The following is a 21886-nucleotide window of genomic DNA, read 5'->3' as shown; positions in this document are numbered from 1 at the left end:
GTCCAATAAAATCAGCTGTTACCAAGCAAACCTGAAGGCAAACATCCTAACTGGTAGCTGGGCGTTTTAATTGAGCAATAAAATGACTAATATCGATAGATGAACCACATCAAATTCATCAACAGTATTAACATTAGCAGAGTTGTCTGGTACCTTTCCATTCAAATCACAAAACCTGGACCTAATGTTTTGAGTTTTTGTTTCAGAGAAAACACTTAAAAACTTCTTCTAAAAAACACTAATAGTTTGAAACAGCATTTTTGGTGAGTTTGAATGCTGCGATATAATATTTTAAACCTAACCATGGAGATAAAGGTGAAGGCATACAGTACATTTTTTCTTGCGTTTGAACATTTTTGATCACGCAGATTCAAACATTTTAGTGCATTTATTTTTTTATTTTTTCCCTCTTTTTACCACTTTTTAGAAAATGTGCCGTTTAATTTTCGTCCAACAAATGCCTTAACCTTATTTACAGGATGCTTTTATATTTTCATGTGTTTCTAAATATGCATCCACGTACAGCCGGGCGTTGTTTTGAAATATAGGAAGACGCTTTTTAAATGCTTTTATTTTGAAATCCTCTCTATGGCGGGCGTTCGAAGCGTTTCCTATGACGTCTGGCTTCCTGCTCCGCTCATCAGCTGGACACGTGTGTTTTCCGCGCTGCGTTTAGCCTCACGCGGCCACCAGCAAACGGCGCATGCTTTCAACTTTCCAATATATAGTCCGGATATCATTTTTCACAATTGCACTGCAAAAACGTTTAGTTTAACAACATTGTGGTTAATTGGTATGCTTAAAACTGTGGCACTTATCACGTCGCGTGAAGACCGGTGTGCGTTTTAACATGCCCGTGCTTCTCTAATTTTACGGGCCGGACAGGAAGACCTCCACGCGCTCATCATGGATAACGCATTTCCAGATAAGCTTTTCCCGCAATTTTATCTCGAAGGACCGTCGGAGATCAAACCGAAACACGGTCATGGAGGATGGGGCTCATATGGACGAGTGTTTGATGCCAGTGCTGATCTGGTAAGATAATGACATCTCCACCCTGATGATAGCATTCCCACAGACTCTTTATGATTAAGATGTTCTTTGATACCCATAATGCAATGCATATGCATTTTAACCTTGTGTTTAAAATAAGTGTTTATTGTGATTTATTTGTGTCTATAAGTTACTTTTCTATCATTTCACAGTCGTGATTTTGTTATTGTATTAAAGTTATATAAATGTGTCTCTCTCTTTCTGCGTACTAGAAATTACTGTCCAGTATAAGATGTTTTTGTGTGATTTTTGTTTGTCTGTAGTTATTTATATGCAATATTAATGGTTTAGTTCCGAAAACATTGCTAAATATAAAATTGTTTAATATAAAAAGTTAAAAACTTTATTAAAAATCTGTGCAATATCTGTTTTATCTAAAGACACCACTGTTCAGAGTGTCACAACAGGGGCGTGTCAGGATACTTTTTGATAAACAATACTACAAGTCTTTTTTATGTACTTTAGTACATTTTTAATTCATGGTTTTTACTTTGGAAAAAAATATTTCACTACAGTATTGTTACTTCACTACATTACTTCATACACATACAAAATTTTACCTTTTAATACTTAAAATCTCAAATCTAGTAATTTCTTTGATTAAAGTGCTTTTTACTTTAAAAAAAGGAAAGTACTAGATTTATAATTTACTTAAATACAGTATCAAAGGTAAAACAAAGTGATGTAATGTAGTGAAATATTTGTACTGAATTAATAAGGACACATACTTGAAAAATGCACTTAGTTAAAGTACTGTCCATAATAGATCTCTCAATATTAATAAATTGTGAACCTGTCTTCATAACATAATCCACTTTTGCATTGTGAATTGAAATTCCAGTGTGATGCTGACGGAGTCAAGCAGCAGTCCTTTGAATCTCAGCGCACAGTCAAAGGAGACAAGTGGGTACCAGTCAAACCAGCAGTTATTCCTTTAATTCCACCATGTGAAGGTAAATGTTCATCATTATTAAGTGTTTTGAATTTGCAATCGTGATCTCAAACTTATACATATATATTGGGGGATTGTCAATTTTTTAATTAAACCTTTTTAATTCTTTGTAAAATAAAAGTGAAATGTAATTAAAAAGAAACTGTACAGATAATTTTTTTACTGAAAAGAAAAATTCATCATGAAATATTAGCCAGGTTTTGGGTTGGTTTTGGGACTTCTCCTTTAGCAAAAAAAAGATTGCGATACAACACGATCCAGACATTCAGTTTTATTTTCCTTGAACGCAGCTTTCCAAATCCTTGTTTTACTAAAGGCAATTATTGTTGTCATTTTTTTCAATCTTCCCCAGATGCTAAAGTCTTACATGGTCCCTTGCCAGACCCGATGAATTTTCCAGAGCATGTAAGCAAAATAAGTCAAAAATGTCTCGCAGTAAAATGGCTTTTACTACATGAACACGTTTTGTCTAGATATGGCCCTGTTTTTTCTTTAGATGCAGTATTTTAATCAGCATCACTGTCTGGATGCATTCTCCACAATGGGACGTTTGCTTAAGGATCACTGGTCTTTTGCACGCAAACACCCAGCGGTGAGTGAGCTGTCGTGTGTGTGTTGTTGTTCTTTGGCTGGTATTGATAATAACTTTGCAGAGGTTTCTTATGTTCATCAGGACGTTTTGAGTTCGAAATGGGTCAACAGATTTCTCGAGGGCTTGAATTATAAAAGGTAAGAATATTTCTCATATCTATCTTTTATACATTTTCATAGTGTTCGTTTTTTCTTGTACAATTCCGCTTCATGTGGTATAGATCATTTAAGATAAAACATTTTTGGGGGGTTTTAGGTGCCAGCTTTCGCATTACTGGGAGAAGATCCGTCACACCCATCAATTGCTTGGTGATTTTGTGAGCGATATTCCTCAATCCCTCCTCTCTGAACTGCTCCACGAGGAACTGACGACACAGAGAGAACAACAGGAGTTCTGCCCAGATCTCACAGGGGGCGTTCTGGGATACTTGTCCCTGCATCAGACTGGGGGTGGAGGTGACGGATGTCTGATTTATCCCAGTGGAGCGGCACTGGACACGCTCAGTATCCTCTTAAAGCAGTCTGTGTGATTCAGTGGTGTTATTAAATGCATTGACAGTTTATTTATTCCTGCTTTAAGTTTTAATATCTATTGTTTTGCGTGTAGTTCCTTTACTGTCATCCCCCCAGACTTCCACAGGGTGGTGCCAGAGTATCACGATGACAAGCCGCCAAGTTTTTTCATGGACTCGAAACCTTTTGCCTTTGAGTTGAATGGAGCCATTAGACAGCTCAGTTTGGGCAAAATGGAGGACTCAGGTAAGATGTGATGAGGAATTTGAAGTTTGTTGTGTCTAACTAAGTCTTAACTAAAGCCTGCCACTGTGCAACATTAAATATTATTTTATGATTGATGCTTCCCATAGTGTATGTCAGATGCTAAAGACATTTTAAGAATGGACATAAAGGAGTTTTACATCATAGGTTGTCGTGTGAGAAACCATCCTGCAGGACTGTCTCACAAAACTTCTGACTGTGGCTGAATTTTGCAAACATGGCAAACTGGCATAGAAAAATTTGGGATTGTCAATATTTTGTCTCAGACAGCCAAACTGTGGCAATAATTAAACGTTGTGTTCCCAACTTAAATCACAAAGAACAGATGTTGTGGCATAGTTATTTTAAGATGTACATCTGTGTATTTCTGATACTGAGCTTTGTGTTGACGTTTTTGTTGTAATGTTGCCTGTACCTTAATGTGCCAACGAACAACAGTTCATGATAGTGCGGTCACATTAAATGTTCACTACACAAGTATCGCTGCCAAAATATTTCACAGAAATTGACCCCTACATGTGAAATCCCAGCATCAGTAATTTTCTGTGATTTACTGTTTTCTCAATACTGCTGGATTGTTTTGGTGTGTTATTTCTTTTGGCCGAGGCAGAGAAGGAGTGTGCAACCATTGTGATTCTTAATGCAAAATGCTGTGACCAACGTTGAAGTGTCAACTAGAAATTACTGCAGATTTATTAACAAAATGACTATATGTGTTGCATTGACAAGACTATAGTAATTATGGTTATTGCTAATACAGATACATTGGGCATACCCAAGTCTCCGAGTTCATTAACTTTTTTTTCTTTAAGTTATATCAGTATATGAGAGTTGTTCCACCGTTTGATTTTGATAATGCGTGTATGCAGGTAACGTGGCGGTTCGATCAGACTATTTCTGTAGCTCTTGGGTCCTGGGAGACAGCAGGAAGCCACATTTTCAGGAAGTCATCCGGACAAAGGAACGATTCTCTTGCGTCACCGTCAGGTGAGTTTGAGCCCTTCTGTATAAACTCGGCCACAAATGAACAAGTGTTATTAGGTGATTTTGAAATTGAAGCAAAAATGTTTCCGGATAAGATGTGCAGTACTTTTTCGAACAAGTTTACGTGTGTTTGAAAGCTCATGAACATGTTTGGATGCTTAAAGGTGCAGTTCACCTAAAAATAACAAAACAGTTTTCAATGATTCACGGTCATGCGGTTAAAAACTGGAAACAGAAGTCACTTAATCCTTGAGCATTTTTTTCTTTGTTTAACAATTAACTTTGTCCTTCAGATAAAATAATGTGAAATATGAATGAATTTTGTCTTATTGACGGGATTTTTCTTGATCTCTTCAGTCCACATGTCCCGGATGAGCTGGTGGTGGCCACTGAACAGGGGTCAGCGTATCTCTGGACCGTGAGAAAAGGGTACGTGGGTTTAAGAACAGTCTGTACGTCCATGGTTCTTATCAGCTCACTGTTCATCCTCGACATATCTGTTACAGCTACAAACTGTTCTTTAGTTTAAGACGTCCAGTGCTCAAGATTATCATAGTAAATGTCTTTGTGTTAATCCTTAACAGATTTACTTCCTACTGGCAGGAGTTTTTTGTCCAAAAGTAAAAACTATCAATCACCGTCATGTCATGTACTGTGAAACTAAAAACAGTCTTACCAAGATTCCCTCCATATAGTTAAGGTAGGGGACTGGGATTCAAGTTTCAACATGACAAGGAACATAAAAATGTTGTTGATGTAATTCATATGACCTCAGCGTATGTGATGGGTTTACTGAAGTCATTCAAGAGCTGAAATTGCTATACACTTATTTTGGACTCCTGAAGCTCTGACAATGTGAAATGTGTTGCTGTTGGTTGGTGCAATTTCAGTTTTTGTCTGTTGTTTGTTTTCGAAGAAACTTTAATAGTGTCTGACGGTCCCCAAATACTTTATATATTTTACATATAAAATGGGTTGTTATGATTTCCTTTCCTTAGAGGAAAGTCAGTTGTACTGGTTCATAAAGATAGAAGGAAGATAAATGGTAATGTTTTATATAAAGTTTACTTTCAAAGTAATTGAGGAAATAATACACCGTACTTAGTCAACAATGAGATCTTAATAAAACACTACGTTTTTTTTAAAGGCTTTTGTCGACAACACAAATACCACAGAAACCCAGCAGTTTATTTCCAGGTTTCCATTCAAACCAACCACAGAGCAAACTGCGGTTCTCTGAAACCAAACCTTAGACCACTTTCTTTCCTTTTACCAAACTTGCCTCTTAAGTTTAAGGTCTTTTGAATGTGACTCAACACTGAAAACTCATTGCATGATGTCAGTCGTTGTAAAGCAATCCCACATCACATTACTCATTGTATAAATGTTAACCCCTCTAGACGTTTGTAATACGTTTTTTTTTTACAGGTTGCAGAAGTTTCGGCAGGAGGTTTCAAACTCATATTTAAATGCAAAGACGGCATGGCGATGGTGCGAGTTCTCGTGCCACCCTCGAGTGATGGTTTTTGCTGATAGGATGGTGGCGGAGCTTACGGATGCAAGGGTAAAATGTCCTATCTCTAGTACGTAGTAGTGGCCTAAACTCAGTACCACAAAGAATTCAGATTTTATGTCTTCCTCAGAAGTTACCCATAAATAAAATTTCTGTCATAATTTACGCACCCTCTTGTCATTTTTGGGTGAACTATTCCTTTAATCCACGTGTTCTTGAGGTAAGTTTCATTTGTCTTTCCGACATGTGCTTTCTCCAGAATCGGGATTGTTATCAAGCATTATTCCGGGTTGGAAAGACATCCGGTTGTAAGATGGGAGAGAGGGTGATCCTTACCAAGTACCTGAGCGAAAGCCACGCCAACCACCACCTCATCACTACCCAGGTAAAGACATCAAATTAGTCATATGTGTCTGAGTCTGAAGCGTTGCGTCAGCTGTTAGCCTGAAGGCAGTGAGTGTCTCATTGAGTAATATATCCACACATCCTGTGAGGTCATGTGATTCTTTGTTGACCTACGTCTACAAACATTGTATGAGTCGCACCATGTTTTTATGGTGTTTCTTAAAGGGTTTCTTTAGAACTGAGCAAAACTCAAACAAACTCTTGTAATGCCAAGGACTCCCAAATATGATAAAGCTTTTGCACAGGACCCCCTTTTATAAATACTTTTTTTTTATAGAGAAAGAAGCATTTAAACTGTTATACAAATAGAAAGTGTGATGTTATGAGGGCAATATTGTTTGTAGAAATGAAACTCTAATAATCTTCAGTTGAATTTTACAACTTTTGCTGTCATTTGTTACTCAAATATTTCCCTGGACCCCAGTTTGAAACCCCTGCTCTAGAGTAAACATCATGATGTGTTACTATAGTAACCGTTTCCTTGTCTGCAGTTTTCAGCGTACATCATGGATGAGCGTTTTCCCTGTGTGCCCATGCTGAAATGGGACCACATGATGGAATCCCAGCCGATGTTTGCTAGCGTTCTGCCGGATACGACTTCAAACAACGCCTGCAAATTGCTGCTGGGTGCCCCGAAGTCACAGGAGGTCATGTTATTTCAGTACAAAGGTGACATACACATTTGTAATTTGTTCATAGGTGTTTTCCTAGACAATAGATGCTTAATTGTCAACTATGAACACAACGCAAAATGTCATGATTTCAAGTGTTTGAACGTGAATGTTGAGAAGCTAAGAAAACAAACCATATTTCACATGTATATTGTTTGAAGGGCCTGTTATTGATTTAATGAACTTGGTTGTGCCTCATATTCCATGTTGTTATGTACGTTATGTACCCCAAGCTTCATTTTGGATAAAACCTTGAGTACTAAATGAATGTGTTTTTACGTGATGCTAGGTGGGAGAGAGCATGCCTGTCAGATTCAGGGTCCCATTCAGAAGCTTCTTAGTCCGAGTGAGAGTCTAAGCCATTTAAACCTTCTTCGCCCTCATAAGAGACACATCGCTCAGAAACGACTCTGTGTACCTGCTGCAGGTAAACCCATCTGTTATCTGTTAATTTATACTGAATTAATGTTTTCACAGCTAGCCGAATCAAGAGTTTCAGCGTTTTTTGTTTGTCCACAACTAACATTTTTTTTTTATATCTCCATCAGGTCTCGCAGCTGTACAGAATAAGGACTACCTGTCTGTGTTCCAGCTCACAGAGACGGGAGACCTCTTTTATCAAACGCTCCACAAACATCAGGCCACAACCAATGCGAACCTCACAGAACCAATAATCGACACTGTCGATAAAGATCACTCCCCTGCTTTGGAGACAAATGAAGTCTCTCAAGAATCATCCAGCCGTTCCAGAGGATGTAACTCGACCAGCTCACCCAAACCAAGCAAGGATCAGGATTTCCAGGTGGCTTGGAACAAGTGGTTTCAACCCCTTTTCAAAAAGGCCGCTTCCAAAAAACAACACCTACGCCATCAACAAATCAAAACCAACGGCTTAATAGATGTAAAAGTCCCTGAAGCTTATACACAGCAGAAGGTTCGCTTGAAGAGCCTGAAGAGAGACCTTCACGATGTCATGAGAAAGAAAGAGTTACTTTCTCACGGGGTTACGCAACTGCCTCCTTTAAACGTGACCCCCGTTCCCGATCCTATAGATCCAGCCGAGTGGCAGGATGATCTGAGCCAGCGATTGGCAGCGGCGTGGGACGACAACTGGAAGAACTGGTGGGATGATAAACTGGGCTTAAACCGGGAAGAGAAAATCAAAGCGCTTCGTGGAAAGCGGCTCAGAGAAAAACAGGGACGACGTAGACGCCTCTCGCTTTCGGGAAGCTTCACCACGTCGGTGAGTTACCAAGACGATCTGTTTGAAGGGTCGACTATTGGGAGTCAGTATCTCGGTTCGGACGATGAGACTTTGGAGGACTCTCAAGGCATGAACGAGGATGAAGGAACAATGAAGACGGCAAAAATGAACCTAGCTTTAAACTCAGTCGAAGAACCTTTAAAATCTGTCCTAAGAGCGCCACAAAAATCGGAGCAAGAAGATCTTTTGGAGGTCTCCACCAGGTCTCCACGAGCGACAGACCTTGGTGTTTTACCTTTAGCCAACGTAACGCCAACTAGGCAAACGTCAAAACGAACGATGTTTGACTTCGGTTCTTGGTTTGGTTCACATACATCTACTCTGGACATGGAAGAGGAAGTAGGACTTTCTTTTTCTCAGATTTCTGCAACATCTCACCTCTCCCTATCGTCCCCCAAAATTCCCCAAGTCAGAGGTCTCTCGCAATCCTCCCAGCCAAAGAAAAAGTCTCGCATGGGTTTCTAAACGCTGGCTGCGAACCAGGAATGCTTCAAGGCAAGTGACCTACTTTTTGTTTGGTGTCGAATGTTGTACTGTACAGGGGCGGGTTGTGTTTGAAAGAGGAGTTTGAGTGTATTTTTGTAGTGTGTGTATGAAAGATGAGATTGCGTGTGTTTTTAAAGAATAACAAATGGACCCACCGCTGTGTGGTCTTCAACTTCATTTTTGTCCGATTGCTTCTGTGTGCTAGCAATGTTCGACTTTACATAACATGTACATTCAAATCAGCTTTAGAGCAAAACTGAGACTTGGCATCGCAGTTAAACATTATATTTTTGTTTGTGTGTTGCTTTGTCTTTCTAGTTAATTGGAGAGTGGCATTGAAGCTTGTAATGTTGGTATTTAGCACAGTTACTTAGAACTTTATCATAGAAGGTGATGTTATGATATGGATTGCGGTATTTTAATGGCACGCTGCCATTCATTTATTCAAATGAAACCGAGACAATGTTACTACACTATGGAAGTGAATGTCCGTGTTCTCAAATGACTTCCCTTTTTTGCGAAAGCTTGACAATCACGATTTGCGAGTCAAAATTGCAACATGCATGTGATACTAGTGATTAAATCAGCTTTGACTTGATTCTTTGCGTTGTGTTTTGTTTCTTTTTCGCTGGGTGAAATATCTTGTAGCATTCCAAGCGTAAGTGCCGTGTTTGCATGGGTGTGCTCTGACATGTGGAAGACGATCAACATGAATGTGAAACATGTGCTGGTGTGTACATTTTTAATGCACCGTTTTGTAGTATAGTTTGAATTTACAAACTTGAAATATCATGTGACATGTATATCACGTTTCTTCAATATTATGAAGCTAGAGAGGAAATTTTGAGAAAATCTGTTTTCAATTTTTTTGCTCGTGTAGGATAGTTGTGTAGATAATGGATTTGATGTGCTTACGCTGGAATTTATGATAGCTGTGCTTTTCAATAGTTCTTGTACATAACAGAGAGACGTGGATTTCAAAATAGCTTTTTTATTCCTGAACATCTTTTTTTTTCATATTACCATGACAAAAATAATAAATAAGTTAATATCTACAAGATGCTATACATAATGTATATGCATTTTTACATTATACAAATGTACATTTTTATATAGACATTTTTACATTTTAAGGTTTTTTAGGCTTTTTTGTGCAATGCACATTTTCAACGTACAGTAATCGTTCATACACGCACACATTGGCTAATGTGACACTTGTACTAAATTGGCAAGTAGATTAACGACATCGCACTCACATACGCACAAAAATAAACAAACACGCTTATTTGTGAACACCGTGCACACTGCAGTAAGTCTCTGACTGTATCACCTCAGAAAACAGCAGTTCTTCAAGCGTACGGCTTTCTCCAGTCACACATTAACAATCATTTTGCAAAACTGTGTAAAGCACCAAAGTACAAGTCCTAGGTTATTAGATAACAGTCTACTGTACCTTGGATATGTTCAATTGAGCTGCCTGGAATGTTGACAAATCCAGACATGCACCAGCTACTAACACTATGGCTACACGTATGTCTTTTTTTTTCTTTTTGTCTAAAAATGTAGCTGCCACTGTCGCGCAAAGCTGATTTTTCACTTTAGCTTAACATGAGTCATTAATAGAGATGTTTACAGTATGAGGACAGGCTTTGTTTAAGCCCGAAAAGTTTTAAATACAATTTTGGACTCTGTGGTTTCACTGAACCCAGGCACAATGGCACCTTGATGTTCAACGCTAGGTTTTCAGCCAAGAGAAGACCGACATGATGGAAGATAACACAGAAGCCACGTTCATCTGTAGCTTCCAGAGTTCACTCCATCGCTCTCACTGTCGGCTGTGCTCCTCGGCAAGTGGTTTAGAATGCGTTACAGCCTATGGCGCTGGGACAGGAAGTTAGAAGGGAAGTAGGTCCCTTCTGCGTCACTTCCTAGGGAGCTGCTCAGACTCTCTTCCCCAGAACTCAAGTCCTCACTCGAATCCTCACTGTTGTAGGAAAGAAACACAGTCAGTTATCTTGTACGTTTCGTGCTGACCCCACCTCACACACCTTCACCTACTCACAAGGTGAGGAAACACAACCCACATCACTTTGTAAATACGCAATATTCTCCACCCACATTCCATTGCTACACCTAGTTTGGTGTGTATGCATATTTTTACAATTAGTGAGCATAAGGAAGGATTTAGCAGGAACTATGGAGAGTAGCACCTATATAAACTCTAGGGCTGGTTGCTAGGACATGACAAACCATTTGTAGTTATCATGTAGCACCTTTAGTGGAATGCTGGGTGGAGCGTACAGAAGGAACTTCAGCCTGAGATGACAAGCCCAAGGTTGTGACGTAAATGTGTGTGTCAGTGAAACTCTGGAGTTAAGAAATGTCAGTGCAATGGAAAAAACAGGTTGTGTCTGGTGATACCCGGTGGAATTGAAACTAGAAGTTGTGACGACCAATATGAATGTTTTGTTTTTGTGTTTAACCCTTGATCTTCCATATAATTGTAATATATTTCTGATATTCATATGCCCGTGTTTCTCCACAGATGTACTGTTTACCTCTCGCTCTCGTCCCAGACCCCTTCTGGGATGGTGGGCAGCTCGGGAATGCTGCAGTAGCTGCTGTGCAAATTCTGTGCCGTTCTCCGCGACACGATCCAGACCAGTTTCCTGTGGTCAGGTTTGGAACACTCAGGAGAGGAATATTCCCTCATACACTGGTCTACCAGACCTCGCCAGTACGCCAGGTCAGCTTCAGAGATCTACACAGAGCACACAGACACCAGCTTACATAAGGCCAGGGCACAGTGCCAGCGTAAGTTTGGAAGGGACAGACTCAACCGAGCCAATAGTCTGCTGGCCAGAGGATACGTTAAAGGATTTCTAAGTGCTAAGATATTTTTGGAAACAATGGTGATGATTCTTGTATTTTCTTTCTTGTACTGACAGTGTTTTGGTTAAATCTATTAAACTAGTCACAGTCGAAAGATTGTGACTTGAAACCAAACAGAACAGTCTCGTGGCATTATTAACACTTTTGAAATTGGTTACTCTATTGAAATGTCTGATCTATGTCTTTACCTTCAGATGTCTCTGTATGCCTTGGGCGATCTCTAGCAGGTCTGATGACTTTAAGGCATCGATCTCTTGCATCAAAAGAGATAAGGCCAGCACCGAAGGCTATAAAAAGAGAGAAACAAATTTAACATTCTGTTTAACTTGCTCCTGATGCCTATATCTGTTTTGTGGTTATTCTTACTTTTGCTTTGGAGAAAATGATTCTGCACAGGCATGCTTTCAACTCGGCTTCAAGTTTGTCGAGATTCAGGATGTTTTTCCTGGAATAAAGAGATATTTGTGTAAGAAACAAGACCGAGAATGTGTAATAAGTTATGCTTGTGTGATGGACTTATAGAGGCATATATATTGTTAAGATGAGCTGTTTGTCATTTAACACGCTGTCTAGTGTGACGTTAATCAGATGATGCGTTTGTGACAGGTTCCTGCCTTGACTGTGACCCATATATATTGAAATGTTCAAATGTTCTTCGTCATATAACGTTTTTCAACAACAAGTTTGATTCTTACCCGCTGGACGTATGTGCGAGTATGATAGTGTGGTACAAATGCAGGAAGGTTAAGGCTGTGACGGCTTTAAACTGGAAGTTCAGTTTATCCGAAATGATCTTTTCCATGCGGCTGAGGTCCGAGACGGTACATTTGCACTGGCTGATGCGAATGAGCTCGTGGCTGGAGGAAACGTTGCACTCTTCCTCGGTCACCCGGGCGGCGATGTGCAGGCAGCTTATGCTGATACATGCCAGATACTTTTGCTGGACCTTAAATTAAAACCCAGCAAATCCGTTATATTGGCTATTTAATCTCAATTGTTATTTCAATTGCAGATTGGGACAGTGGATAGTGTTTGCAATGGTGAACTGCTTACTTTCATCAAGGCTAGAAACCTATCCAGCAGGTTTACGGCCAGTACGAAGGTCTGAGTGCTGTAACCGAAGAAACTGGTCAAGCTCCAGAGATCCTCCACTCGCGCACCTCGACATTTGGCTGAAACTCCGTTACCATTCTGTGGGAACAACAAAACATATTTGCACCATTGTGTATAATGCAGAATACAAAATCAGTCATTAAATATGCGGTTTACAGTTACACGACATAAAATACAGTGTTTATTTAAAAGAATGGATGTTTGTTTATTCCAATAGTTGCAAGGAAGTTTGTTAAAGCAGATCACCTCTTGGGTGGATTCGATCAAACTGAGTCCAGTTTCCTTGGGCAGATAATAAACCTCCAGCTCCAAATTCGCCTTCAGCTCCTTCATCAGTTTGAAGGCATCCATGTTTTCAAAATTTCTAGGTTTTGCTTCTCCAAAACACCTTTAAAAGGACATAAAAACAAAGTGAGTAAACGCAGTTCACACAGGGCGGTGGGTCAAGGTTTGCCCAGCCCCCTCTGCTCAGCTGAGCTTCGGTGTCTTGTTGCGCTGGTAAACGCCTTCTTACAGCAGAGCCAAACAAATAAACTTCCAATGTTCCGACACGGAAGCATTATTAAAACGCTTCATTTATAAAAGCTTTATATAAAAAATCATAACGTCAACGATGGGAATGAAAGTTAAATGTCAAATAGATTCCAGTTAATCCGTCTGCTGGAAAATACCTCGAACAGCGGGGGGAGGGGTTGTGTCCGTACACTACTGTACAGTCTGTTTCTAACAGTAAATATAACACATTTATGAGCGTTTTACGTTAAAATAAGTCGACAATTTTGATATCTCTCGGATGTATTCGTTCGACTGTTATTTCATCATAAACGGATGTCAATGATACGGCCACTGGGTTATAAACATCAAAGACGACCAACGGACGTTCGGAATTTATTTAATTATCACCAATGACACAATTTAACGATGTATATTGTATATCTAATATTGTAATCTATGATTTACGTAAAACAGAAATGTTAACAATTACCGTTACGTAAATAAAAGATTCAGTCCTTAAACACAACCGTAACCGAACATCGGGCTATTTTCAGGGTAACGTTAAAAACAACAACTGGACATTTAACCGGGATCGTGTATAAAGGCGTATTTTGACTGTCAATCGTGTTAAATAATTACATTACATAATAGTAAATAAGTATACATTACCAGAAATGTTAAAAGGACATATTGCGTCTGTGTATCCGAGTCTTTCTTCTGTTTTTCTGAGCTCCTCTTTCCTTTTGTTGATAATGGATTTGGCTCCGCCCAATGTGCCCGTCACGTAGGAAACGTAAGTCTATGCTTATTGATACATTTATGTGTTTTTAAGTATTATTGTTCATCATCATTACATTTAAATGCGTTCCTTTATATTATATCCACAATATATTAGGCTTGTGTGTTGTTTTTTGCTTTAAATCGACATTAAATGATTCGAAAATGAAGGTTTGCCTAAATATATAGACAACCTAACGGACCAATAGGATGTGCGGAAATAACAGCGTTCAAAAAGTCCGCCCAAAATCCTCATCGCTTATTGGCTACTGGGCTATGCGTAATCGTCCCCACTGGCTGGTAAAGAGATAGCATGAACTGTGCTGTGATTGGCTGATGCTGCTCCGTTTTGTTTTGACAGGGTTTCTAGGGGAGGAGAGAATGTAGTAAAACACATTAATCTCATAAAAATGTTCTTATTCTAACGGGTTTTGTATTTATTTAACATCATTTAGATTCTTTAAAACGTCAGTGTTTAAATCTGCCACTTGGCTGTACGTATTTTATTAGATGAGAAATGCTGTAAATTCAAATTTTGTTGCATCATTAATGTGTATTCAACTTGGGTCATGATGATACCTTTTTAGGAACATGAGGTGATCTATTCCGTTTAAGAAAATTTGTTGCAGACTTAATTATTAGACAATAATCATTTAATTCTTATGTAATGCAATGAACTGACTTGTCAAATATGCTGCAATAATGACGATGTGTATGTGACCCTGGACAACAAAAACAGTTTTATGGGTCAATTTCCCGAAATTGAGATTTTTACATAATCTGAAATCTGAAAAATATAGCTTTCTACCGATGTATGGGTTGTTACGTTTAAAACTCTGGAATCTGAGAGTGTGAAAAAATCAAAATATTGAGAAAATGGCCTTTGAAGTTGTCAGTCGGAGGCACAGTAGCAGGCCATCCACTCACAAAAATAATGTTTTTATATATTTAAGGTAGGAAATTTACGAAATATATTCATGTAACATGAACTTTGCATAATATCCTAATGATTTTTGGCATAAAAGAAAAATCAATAATTTTGACCCATACAATGTATTTTTGGTTTTTACCTTAAATGTTACCGTGCTACTTAAGACTGGTTTTGTGATCAAGGGTCACAAATAACAAATCTTAAAATATATACGGAGTACGTTTAATGTCGTGAATATTTTATTTTTGCTTTGTTTTATGTATTACTGTATGATGCAGAATACAATTGTAATGACAGTAGTCCCTGCAAATACAAGCAACGCTTCAAATATCCTTTCGCCAGAAAAGTAGTCCCTCCTCTGACCTAAACTCCCTATCATTTTCGTAAATAATAAATCCACAATCGCATCCTCATTTGCGTTTCGTGCCTTTATAGCCTTTTTATCCGTTTATTGTTATTCATGTGTTTGTTTAATTTCTTAGAAAATGTTCTCGGTGAAGGTGCCTGCGCGCGACGAAAAGGTAGGCGGAGAATCTCCTTCCCTTCTCAGTCCCCTCCTCGGAAGTAGACGTCGGTGTCTATATTCCGTTCATTTCTTTTTTAATATCAGTTTGGAAGGATCCCTTTAAGTTTTTTAAAGCCCCGCCAAACTTTGCGTCGAATATGGAGGCGAAGATGGACGCTTAAAAAGATGACGGAATCCGATCTGCTTCTTCATTTTACCTCCGTTTAATGGACCGGATGATCTGCGTTTCCAACAACCTTGCAGGGGAGGTAAAACAATCCCACCATTTCTGAAGGCTTTTATAATCAAATGTCGCTATTTCACTGTGTTGAATTAAACCTTAAAGACAAAATGGTCACACTGAATACGTACATGACATTTTTAATAGAGCTGGCTGTCATTAAACACATTATTATTGACGCGTTGCTGCGCTGCTAACGTTAGTCTGCTAACGCGTATTTACGTAAACTGCGTCAACAACGCCGTATTACACCAGTATCATCTGTTCAATATGAGCTCATCAATACACTCATCTCTTCATAATATATATCATATTTTAGTTCTTAAGACCATTATACACCAGTCTTATATCTCTATAGATGAAACATACGTTTAATCGTATGTTTATTATTTGTCCTGGTTAGAAACGGAGTGACGCTTGAGCGTCACCGCTATCACCATGTTAAATATATAAATGTGTATATGTTGAATTGTTTGATATACGTATATGGCTTATATTTTGATCATTGTTGCAACATCACTTTTTTAATATAGTAATGTTATAACAGAATATTTTTTATAAGCAATGATAATAACATTATTAACAATAAACATCATTTTTAATTGTTACTATCTAAATGTTTTTATTTATAAGTTATTCGCTCAAATTTTACCAGCAGGTTGAAAGACATGTTAGCAATAACAATACAAAGGTTATTTAATATTTATGATGTATTTGAAGTTCCTAAAGTGACTAATATTTTTTACTTGATGGCACATTAAAGCTTATTTACTGATATTTATCTGTTGGTGGTTGTGCCCCATGTTCAGGTAGCTGTATCCAGTGGGGAGGTAGGCTTTTCCAGGGTTCGCGATGAAGTTTGCCGAGCCCTTGGAGAGCCGGAAACTGTCGTCTCTTCTGGAGATGGCAGTTTCTAGGGAAGCCGAACTGTGGAAGGTTTACGTGCCGAAGAAACCTACCAACCAGGTTAGTCCATCAGTGGGTTGGCTGATATATCTGGTTTGATGACTGTATCAAAAATGTTTGCATTGTGGGAGGCTGATTGGTATTCGGGTGAATGACTCTATTATCTAGTTAATTTTAGAATCTTTATAGTTTCAATTAAGGTCAGTACTGCATACTTAGAATATGTGTCTTCATTGCGTTCTGTATGCGTACGAAGTACTTTAATTCAAAAATTTACAGTACATCCCATAAGAGTTGGAAAACTGTAACAGGCTCTCTACAAATCTGCAAAGGCCCTTATACACAACCTTGTAATTAAATGGCTCAGTCGCTCACACACATGTTAATCTTCCTGGTCATAAGTCAGAGGAAAGGTCTTTGATGACGGGGGGCTCATTATTTCTCTGGATAATAGTATAAATCTTCATGGGTTTGGTGATTTTTGTTTATGAGGCTGTTTTGAGGTTTTGTCTGATGATGATTAACAGCTGTTGATATATTTAATTCTTAAGGATACAGATATTTCCCCTGAAAAGCGTGATGAGGCTGTTCGGTGGTTGAGGGATGTACATTCCCAACTGAAGCTCTATCCAGAGACGCTCTGCCTGGCCATCGGCATCCTGGATCGCTTTCTCTCCGCCATCAAGGTAATGTTTAAAACCTCTGGCCTGTCCAGACCTTCTGTCTCTGTCAATGATTGTGGTTTTACAGCCTTACACTTGCATCTATAACAGGTGTAACTGTGTGTAAGTTTTCATAGAAGTCCAAAATATAGAAGCTTGATTTTAGGCTTGCATAATTCAGATTTGTCTTTGTGTGCAATTATTAGATCATAGAAAACTTAAAACTGCTGTTATTTAATAAGCTGAAAGCTGATTAGTTGTTAGACTTCTAAAAATTATACAATCATAGTTATATAGATATATTTTAACCATTGGTATATGATGTTTATTTTTTGAGCTTCAGAAAAGGTCGTTGAACTTTTCACTTTCAAGGACTGCAGAGACAATGTAAGAATATTTCTTGAGGAATATAAAAGAGTGAGACTATTTATTTTTAAAGCGTGGGATGCTTTAGGTGTAGTTATCATGGCTGTACCCTTTTTTACTTGAATGTACAGGAAATAAACACAGGAAGTGTATGTCTATTTGCCCTTTATTTTGTCAAACTCTGTGTGTGCAAAGTAAACGGCAGACGCAGAGAAATTCTTTTGATGTACCGTTAGCACTTTACTTTACCGTCCTGTTCTACATGTACATACTATGTTCTTACATAGTAAATACATGTATAGTAGGCATCAACCTTGAACCTGATTTATTTTTGATAAGTACACTGTTAATAAACTGTAAGAGTGTACATTAAAATCTCTCTCTCTCTCTCTCTCTCTCTCTCTCTCTCTCAGGCCCGTCCCAAGTACCTGCGCTGCATCTCCATCTCTTGTTTCTTCCTGGCTGTTAAGACCAGCGAGGAAGATGAGGTGATTGTAATATTAATACGCTGATCTAAGATCCGTTGTGTCCACAGTCCAACATGTACGCCTGTTATTATAAAAGAAATTTGAGCTGAATCATGGCCAGCATCTTTCATCACTTTTCTCACTGGCTTTACTCCAAAATTAAAGTGTGGAAAAAATACAGTTTACATTTGAAAGCTTTTGAAATAAAACCGAGTTTGATGACCACCTAACAAAAAAATTATCAACTCTTTAGCTCAAAGAATTAAAGGTGCAGTTTGTAACAATTTTGCAGTAAAATATCCAAAAACCACTAAGCATGTGTTATATATTTTGTTCAGCTTAGCATTAACAATATCTCAAATGTTTCCAACTACTTGTAAATCGTTGGAAAATCAGCATATCCTGCCGTCATATCCGCATTCCCCTTTGTTACCGCCTTTACTGACGTAGAAACTGCATGACAACAGTGTCGTGGACAAATGCGGAAGTGGTGTCTAGTGTCTAGCAAGCCACTAGATTGTTTCGAACAGTCACTTATTTATGGACCACAGTTATTCACAAAAATTTATAAAACTTTACCTTATGCGCTAACATATTTATCGTTCCCGTCTGATGTATGGCCATCAGATGTGGAGTTGAAGACAACAGATCCCATCATTCCACAGCTTCATCACGCTATGACATTTTTGCTTTGATCGTGCGCCCTCTAGCGGCGTTTTTTTACAAACTTTAGCTTTAGGCTCTGATATTTAATCCGATTCTTTCTTTTCGCCAAAGGTTTTGCTGACCGTGTGATATGGCTTAAATGTTCTTTAAAATGTACTGTTACAATAATTTAGTAGAGTTTTTAATTATAGAAAGAAAATGTGTTTGTGTGTTATAATAGATCAGTCTGATTTTGTTTTTCATCTTTGATATGTGTGTTTTTGTAGCGAATCCCATCTCTGGGAGCACTGGCCTCCAGCAGCAAATGTGGCTGTTCTCCATCAGAAATCTTGCGAATGGAGAAAATTATTCTGGATAAGCTAAACTGGGACCTGCACTCTTCCACTGCACTGGACTTCCTTTACATCGTGAGTACACACAACAACTACATCAATATACAACATACATATACAGTATTTTTTAATATCGTCTTGGTGCATTATAAACATTATTCTCCATTATATTTAATTACACTGATAAAGTAATCGTTTATTTCCTTTATTCCCTGACTTGACAGGCAAAGCTTGTTTTTTGAAGTAATTTATGTAGCCTGTTTGTCCTTTGGGCGTTTAGCAAACATTGTATTCGCTGTTATGTGGAAGTTTCATTAATAGTCGTTTTTTATCCGTCTGGGTGATTTAGAGATTTAGAGACCGCCAAAACATCAGAATAAAATCATGAATGTTTATCACGTTCTCCCTCCACAGTTCTTATTTTTCCTGTTTCTCTCTCAATCAATCTCTCAATTTCTCCCCTTCTTTCTTTCTCTAGTTCCATGCAATGGTTCTGAGCTGTAAGTCTAGGCGTCTTATCGGGGTTTTGTCAGTTCTCAACCCGTCACAGCACATGGCGCTGCTTACCCAGCAGCTTCTCCACTGTCTGTCCCATAATGCACTGCTGCAGGTACGCGGTTCGGTGCTATCCCTCGCCCTCATCACGCTAGAGCTGGAGAAAATCTGTCCTGATTGGTTTGCTCTCACTGTCGACCTGCTGTGCAAAGCACAGGTGAGACTTGACATATCTACTTCTGTTTTATTTTTGCATTGAATACTGTTTTTCATGATCAGCATTTATAATTGCTTTTGCTTTTAAATGGCTCCCTGGTGCTTTAAATATTGCATCAGCCTTTGCATCAAACCTGATTGTTAACTAGTTTAGAGAGTTCACGGACTAAATTGTCTACAGATGGAAAGAACTTATAATATTGAAACTAGCAGCTGTTTGTTTCATACTTGATGTGTTTCAGGAAGGGGATGATAATAGACATAACTCCTTTTTAAAGTGTTAGTGGTTATTGCACACTTGTGGTCTGTAAAATTAAATCAAATTATTATTCATTTATTGTACTTTATCATATTGATGTTTACAGCTATAAAGCCGAGAGGGGGTTAAGCGGGTTCCACCTGACTCTGTACTCAAGTACTTTACTATTGTGAAAGAACGAACACTTGGCCTCTTTTCACTCATTGCTTTATTAAAAAGACGTATTTGCTGCAACATTTTATTTGTTGATAACTAATTTTTTCCCCTATATCTCGCTGTCTCTTAGATCGACAGTTCTCAGCTGATTGGCTGTCGAGAGCTGGTTGCACGTTGCCTGTCCACACACAAGGCCTCCCTGCCTCCTAACACTGTTTACATCTGTCATCCTCTGCCTCACGCCCCAGATCCTCGGGTAAAGGGAGACTTGTCCCTCCGCCAAGTCTCCCCCACTCCGACAGCCCCGGGCTGTGATCCTCACCGACCCACTGACCCCGACACAACCCACTCTGCCACCAAGCTTCGGCTTCACGGCAAGTCCTCAGCCAAGCGTAAGGTGGAACAGATGGAGGTTGATGAGTATTTTGATGGGATCAAGCGCCTGTACAACGAGGAAAGTCCCCAGGAGGGGATGCACCGCTGTACGGGTGAGCCGGTGATCCGGCAGAAGGCTGGCTCCTCCCCCTGCCCGCCTCTTCAACCTGTCATTGAAACGTAGAGAAAACACCATCTAAAAAATCACAACCGCAGCGACGGTGATTATCAGACCTCAGAGCAAAAGAGAGCCAAAAAATACTAACAAAACATACTCTGCATGATGCCGTTTCATAAGTATTTAATCAGCGTAAAAGGTTTTAAAAAACAAGAAAAAAAACAATATACAAGGAAAAATGCTGCAAAAAAAGTAGGAATATTTTTCCTCCGTCTGTGGAGGAAGTCCTATCTGGTATTGTTGCTGTTTGTCTCTTTTTATCTGTATTTGCCAACAATAGTTTTTACTGTCTCTACTTCATCCCTTCATTTTTATTTGTGTCTTTTTTTCAAATTTCCTTGTTAAACAACCTTCAACATTTTTGAGGGCTGACTTTGATTCGAAGTTTTAATTAATATAATGTTAAGAATAGCTGTGGTTGATGATGCTTATTAGTTCCATCAGTCTTCATTCTCCTGGTCCATGAATCGGCCTTAACACTTGTTGTGTGTGCGTGCGTGTGTATGTGTGTGTGCGGGTGTTTACACGTGTGTGTGCGCGCGTGTTTGAAGAGTGATAATTTCCCTATCACTTCTTTATAGCTGAGCATTAATGATAAACTAGTGTTATATATGGCCTGACATGATTAGTTGAACTGTTTGTCACTTGTTATAAACATAATGATAATGTAATTGTGTTAAATTGATTAGAAGAAAATGCAAAAATAACATTCTGACTGAAAAAAGCTTTAGACCTTCATCATTCCTTTGCTGTGACTGTCATCTGCTGTTTCTTCTGAAAGCTCTCTTGTGCTCTGAGGTGATGATAATATACCGGACTGCTGCCGAGATCTCCCTATGCTCAAATAAATAAAAATGTCTACTGAACACAAAACGTCTTGACCTTTTGTGTGTGTGTGGAGTTAATCTTGATTTGTGAAGGATACCAACATTCACTACTGTTATCTGACATCTTTACAATTGAGTTCATTGCACCCACTGACACTAGGGAGAACCAGAGGAGTCATGTGACCCATGGATCATCTGACATAAGCTGCACTCCTACATCCTCTGTTTGTGATTCAACAGAATACACAATAATGGCTTAAATGCCATCTGCTGGACAATGAATGTATATGTTTTAAATTTTAAAGCTTTAAGATTCAAATCTTTAGGATCC

General features: G+C 38.7%; 3 protein-coding genes across 4 annotated transcripts; 2 read left to right on the top strand and 1 right to left on the bottom strand.

Annotated features, from left to right (window-relative positions):
* Window positions 1-645: 645 nt before the first annotated feature.
* Window positions 646-11707, top strand: taf1c (TATA-box binding protein associated factor, RNA polymerase I subunit C). 2 transcript variants are annotated; one of them, XM_056731046.1, is made up of 15 exons: window positions 646-1035; window positions 1895-2006; window positions 2358-2410; window positions 2502-2597; window positions 2679-2734; window positions 2853-3100; window positions 3227-3355; window positions 4243-4360; window positions 4715-4786; window positions 5786-5921; window positions 6130-6255; window positions 6767-6944; window positions 7236-7373; window positions 7495-8705; window positions 11242-11707. In XM_056731046.1, the coding sequence occupies exons 1-14, from the start codon at window positions 907-909 to the stop codon at window positions 8673-8675; spliced, it is 2772 nt and encodes a 923-aa protein (XP_056587024.1). In that variant the 5' UTR covers window positions 646-906; the 3' UTR covers window positions 8676-8705; window positions 11242-11707. The 2 variants fall into 2 exon arrangements, with proteins under 2 accessions (XP_056587024.1, XP_056587025.1); XM_056731047.1 differs by lacking the exons at window positions 646-1035; window positions 1895-2006 and having other exon boundaries at window positions 2372-2410; window positions 2479-2597.
* Window positions 9672-14019, bottom strand: ccng2 (cyclin G2). Its single transcript, XM_056731048.1, has 8 exons — window positions 13866-14019; window positions 12948-13089; window positions 12642-12779; window positions 12284-12534; window positions 11955-12033; window positions 11777-11875; window positions 11255-11457; window positions 9672-10680 (listed from the first exon to the last, which is right to left on the bottom strand). Exons 2-8 carry the CDS (start codon window positions 13050-13052, stop codon window positions 10563-10565), a joined length of 993 nt encoding a protein of 330 aa, XP_056587026.1. The 5' UTR covers window positions 13053-13089; window positions 13866-14019; the 3' UTR covers window positions 9672-10562.
* A 1423-nt stretch (window positions 14020-15442) lies between these two features.
* Window positions 15443-21609, top strand: ccni (cyclin I). Its single transcript, XM_056731968.1, has 7 exons — window positions 15443-15678; window positions 16460-16616; window positions 17108-17242; window positions 17998-18072; window positions 18984-19124; window positions 19528-19761; window positions 20306-21609. The coding sequence occupies exons 2-7, from the start codon at window positions 16503-16505 to the stop codon at window positions 20732-20734; spliced, it is 1128 nt and encodes a 375-aa protein (XP_056587946.1). The 5' UTR covers window positions 15443-15678; window positions 16460-16502; the 3' UTR covers window positions 20735-21609.
* The last annotated feature ends 277 nt before the right edge of the window (window positions 21610-21886 follow it).

The sequence above is a fragment of the Triplophysa dalaica genome, chromosome 19 (genome assembly GCF_015846415.1).
Source record: "Triplophysa dalaica isolate WHDGS20190420 chromosome 19, ASM1584641v1, whole genome shotgun sequence".
Lineage (NCBI taxonomy): Eukaryota > Metazoa > Chordata > Actinopteri > Cypriniformes > Nemacheilidae > Triplophysa > Triplophysa dalaica.
Note: the sequence above shows the minus strand (reverse complement) of the source record. Positions and strands in the feature narration are given on the sequence as shown.

What these genes read in the sequence shown, in the direction of transcription:
- taf1c (XM_056731046.1), top strand. Translation starts at nt 907, where the DNA reads ATGGATAACGCATTTCCAGATAAGCTTTTCCCGCAATTTTATCTCGAA. An exon ending in GAGGGCTTGAATTATAAAAG is followed by an intron (nt 2,735 to 2,852) that starts GTAAGAATATTT and finishes GGGGGGTTTTAG; the next exon opens with GTGCCAGCTTTCGCATTACT. An exon ending in ACTCTGTGTACCTGCTGCAG is followed by an intron (nt 7,374 to 7,494) that starts GTAAACCCATCT and finishes TATCTCCATCAG; the next exon opens with GTCTCGCAGCTGTACAGAAT.
- ccng2 (XM_056731048.1), bottom strand. Translation starts at nt 13,052, where the DNA reads ATGGATGCCTTCAAACTGATGAAGGAGCTGAAGGCGAATTTGGAGCTG. An exon ending in GGTTTCTAGCCTTGATGAAA is followed by an intron (nt 12,535 to 12,641) that starts GTAAGCAGTTCA and finishes TTTTAATTTAAG; the next exon opens with GTCCAGCAAAAGTATCTGGC. An exon ending in TCATTTTCTCCAAAGCAAAA is followed by an intron (nt 11,876 to 11,954) that starts GTAAGAATAACC and finishes CTCTTTTTATAG; the next exon opens with CCTTCGGTGCTGGCCTTATC.
- ccni (XM_056731968.1), top strand. Translation starts at nt 16,503, where the DNA reads ATGAAGTTTGCCGAGCCCTTGGAGAGCCGGAAACTGTCGTCTCTTCTG. An exon ending in GCTTTCTCTCCGCCATCAAG is followed by an intron (nt 17,243 to 17,997) that starts GTAATGTTTAAA and finishes TCTCTCTCTCAG; the next exon opens with GCCCGTCCCAAGTACCTGCG. An exon ending in ACCTGCTGTGCAAAGCACAG is followed by an intron (nt 19,762 to 20,305) that starts GTGAGACTTGAC and finishes GCTGTCTCTTAG; the next exon opens with ATCGACAGTTCTCAGCTGAT.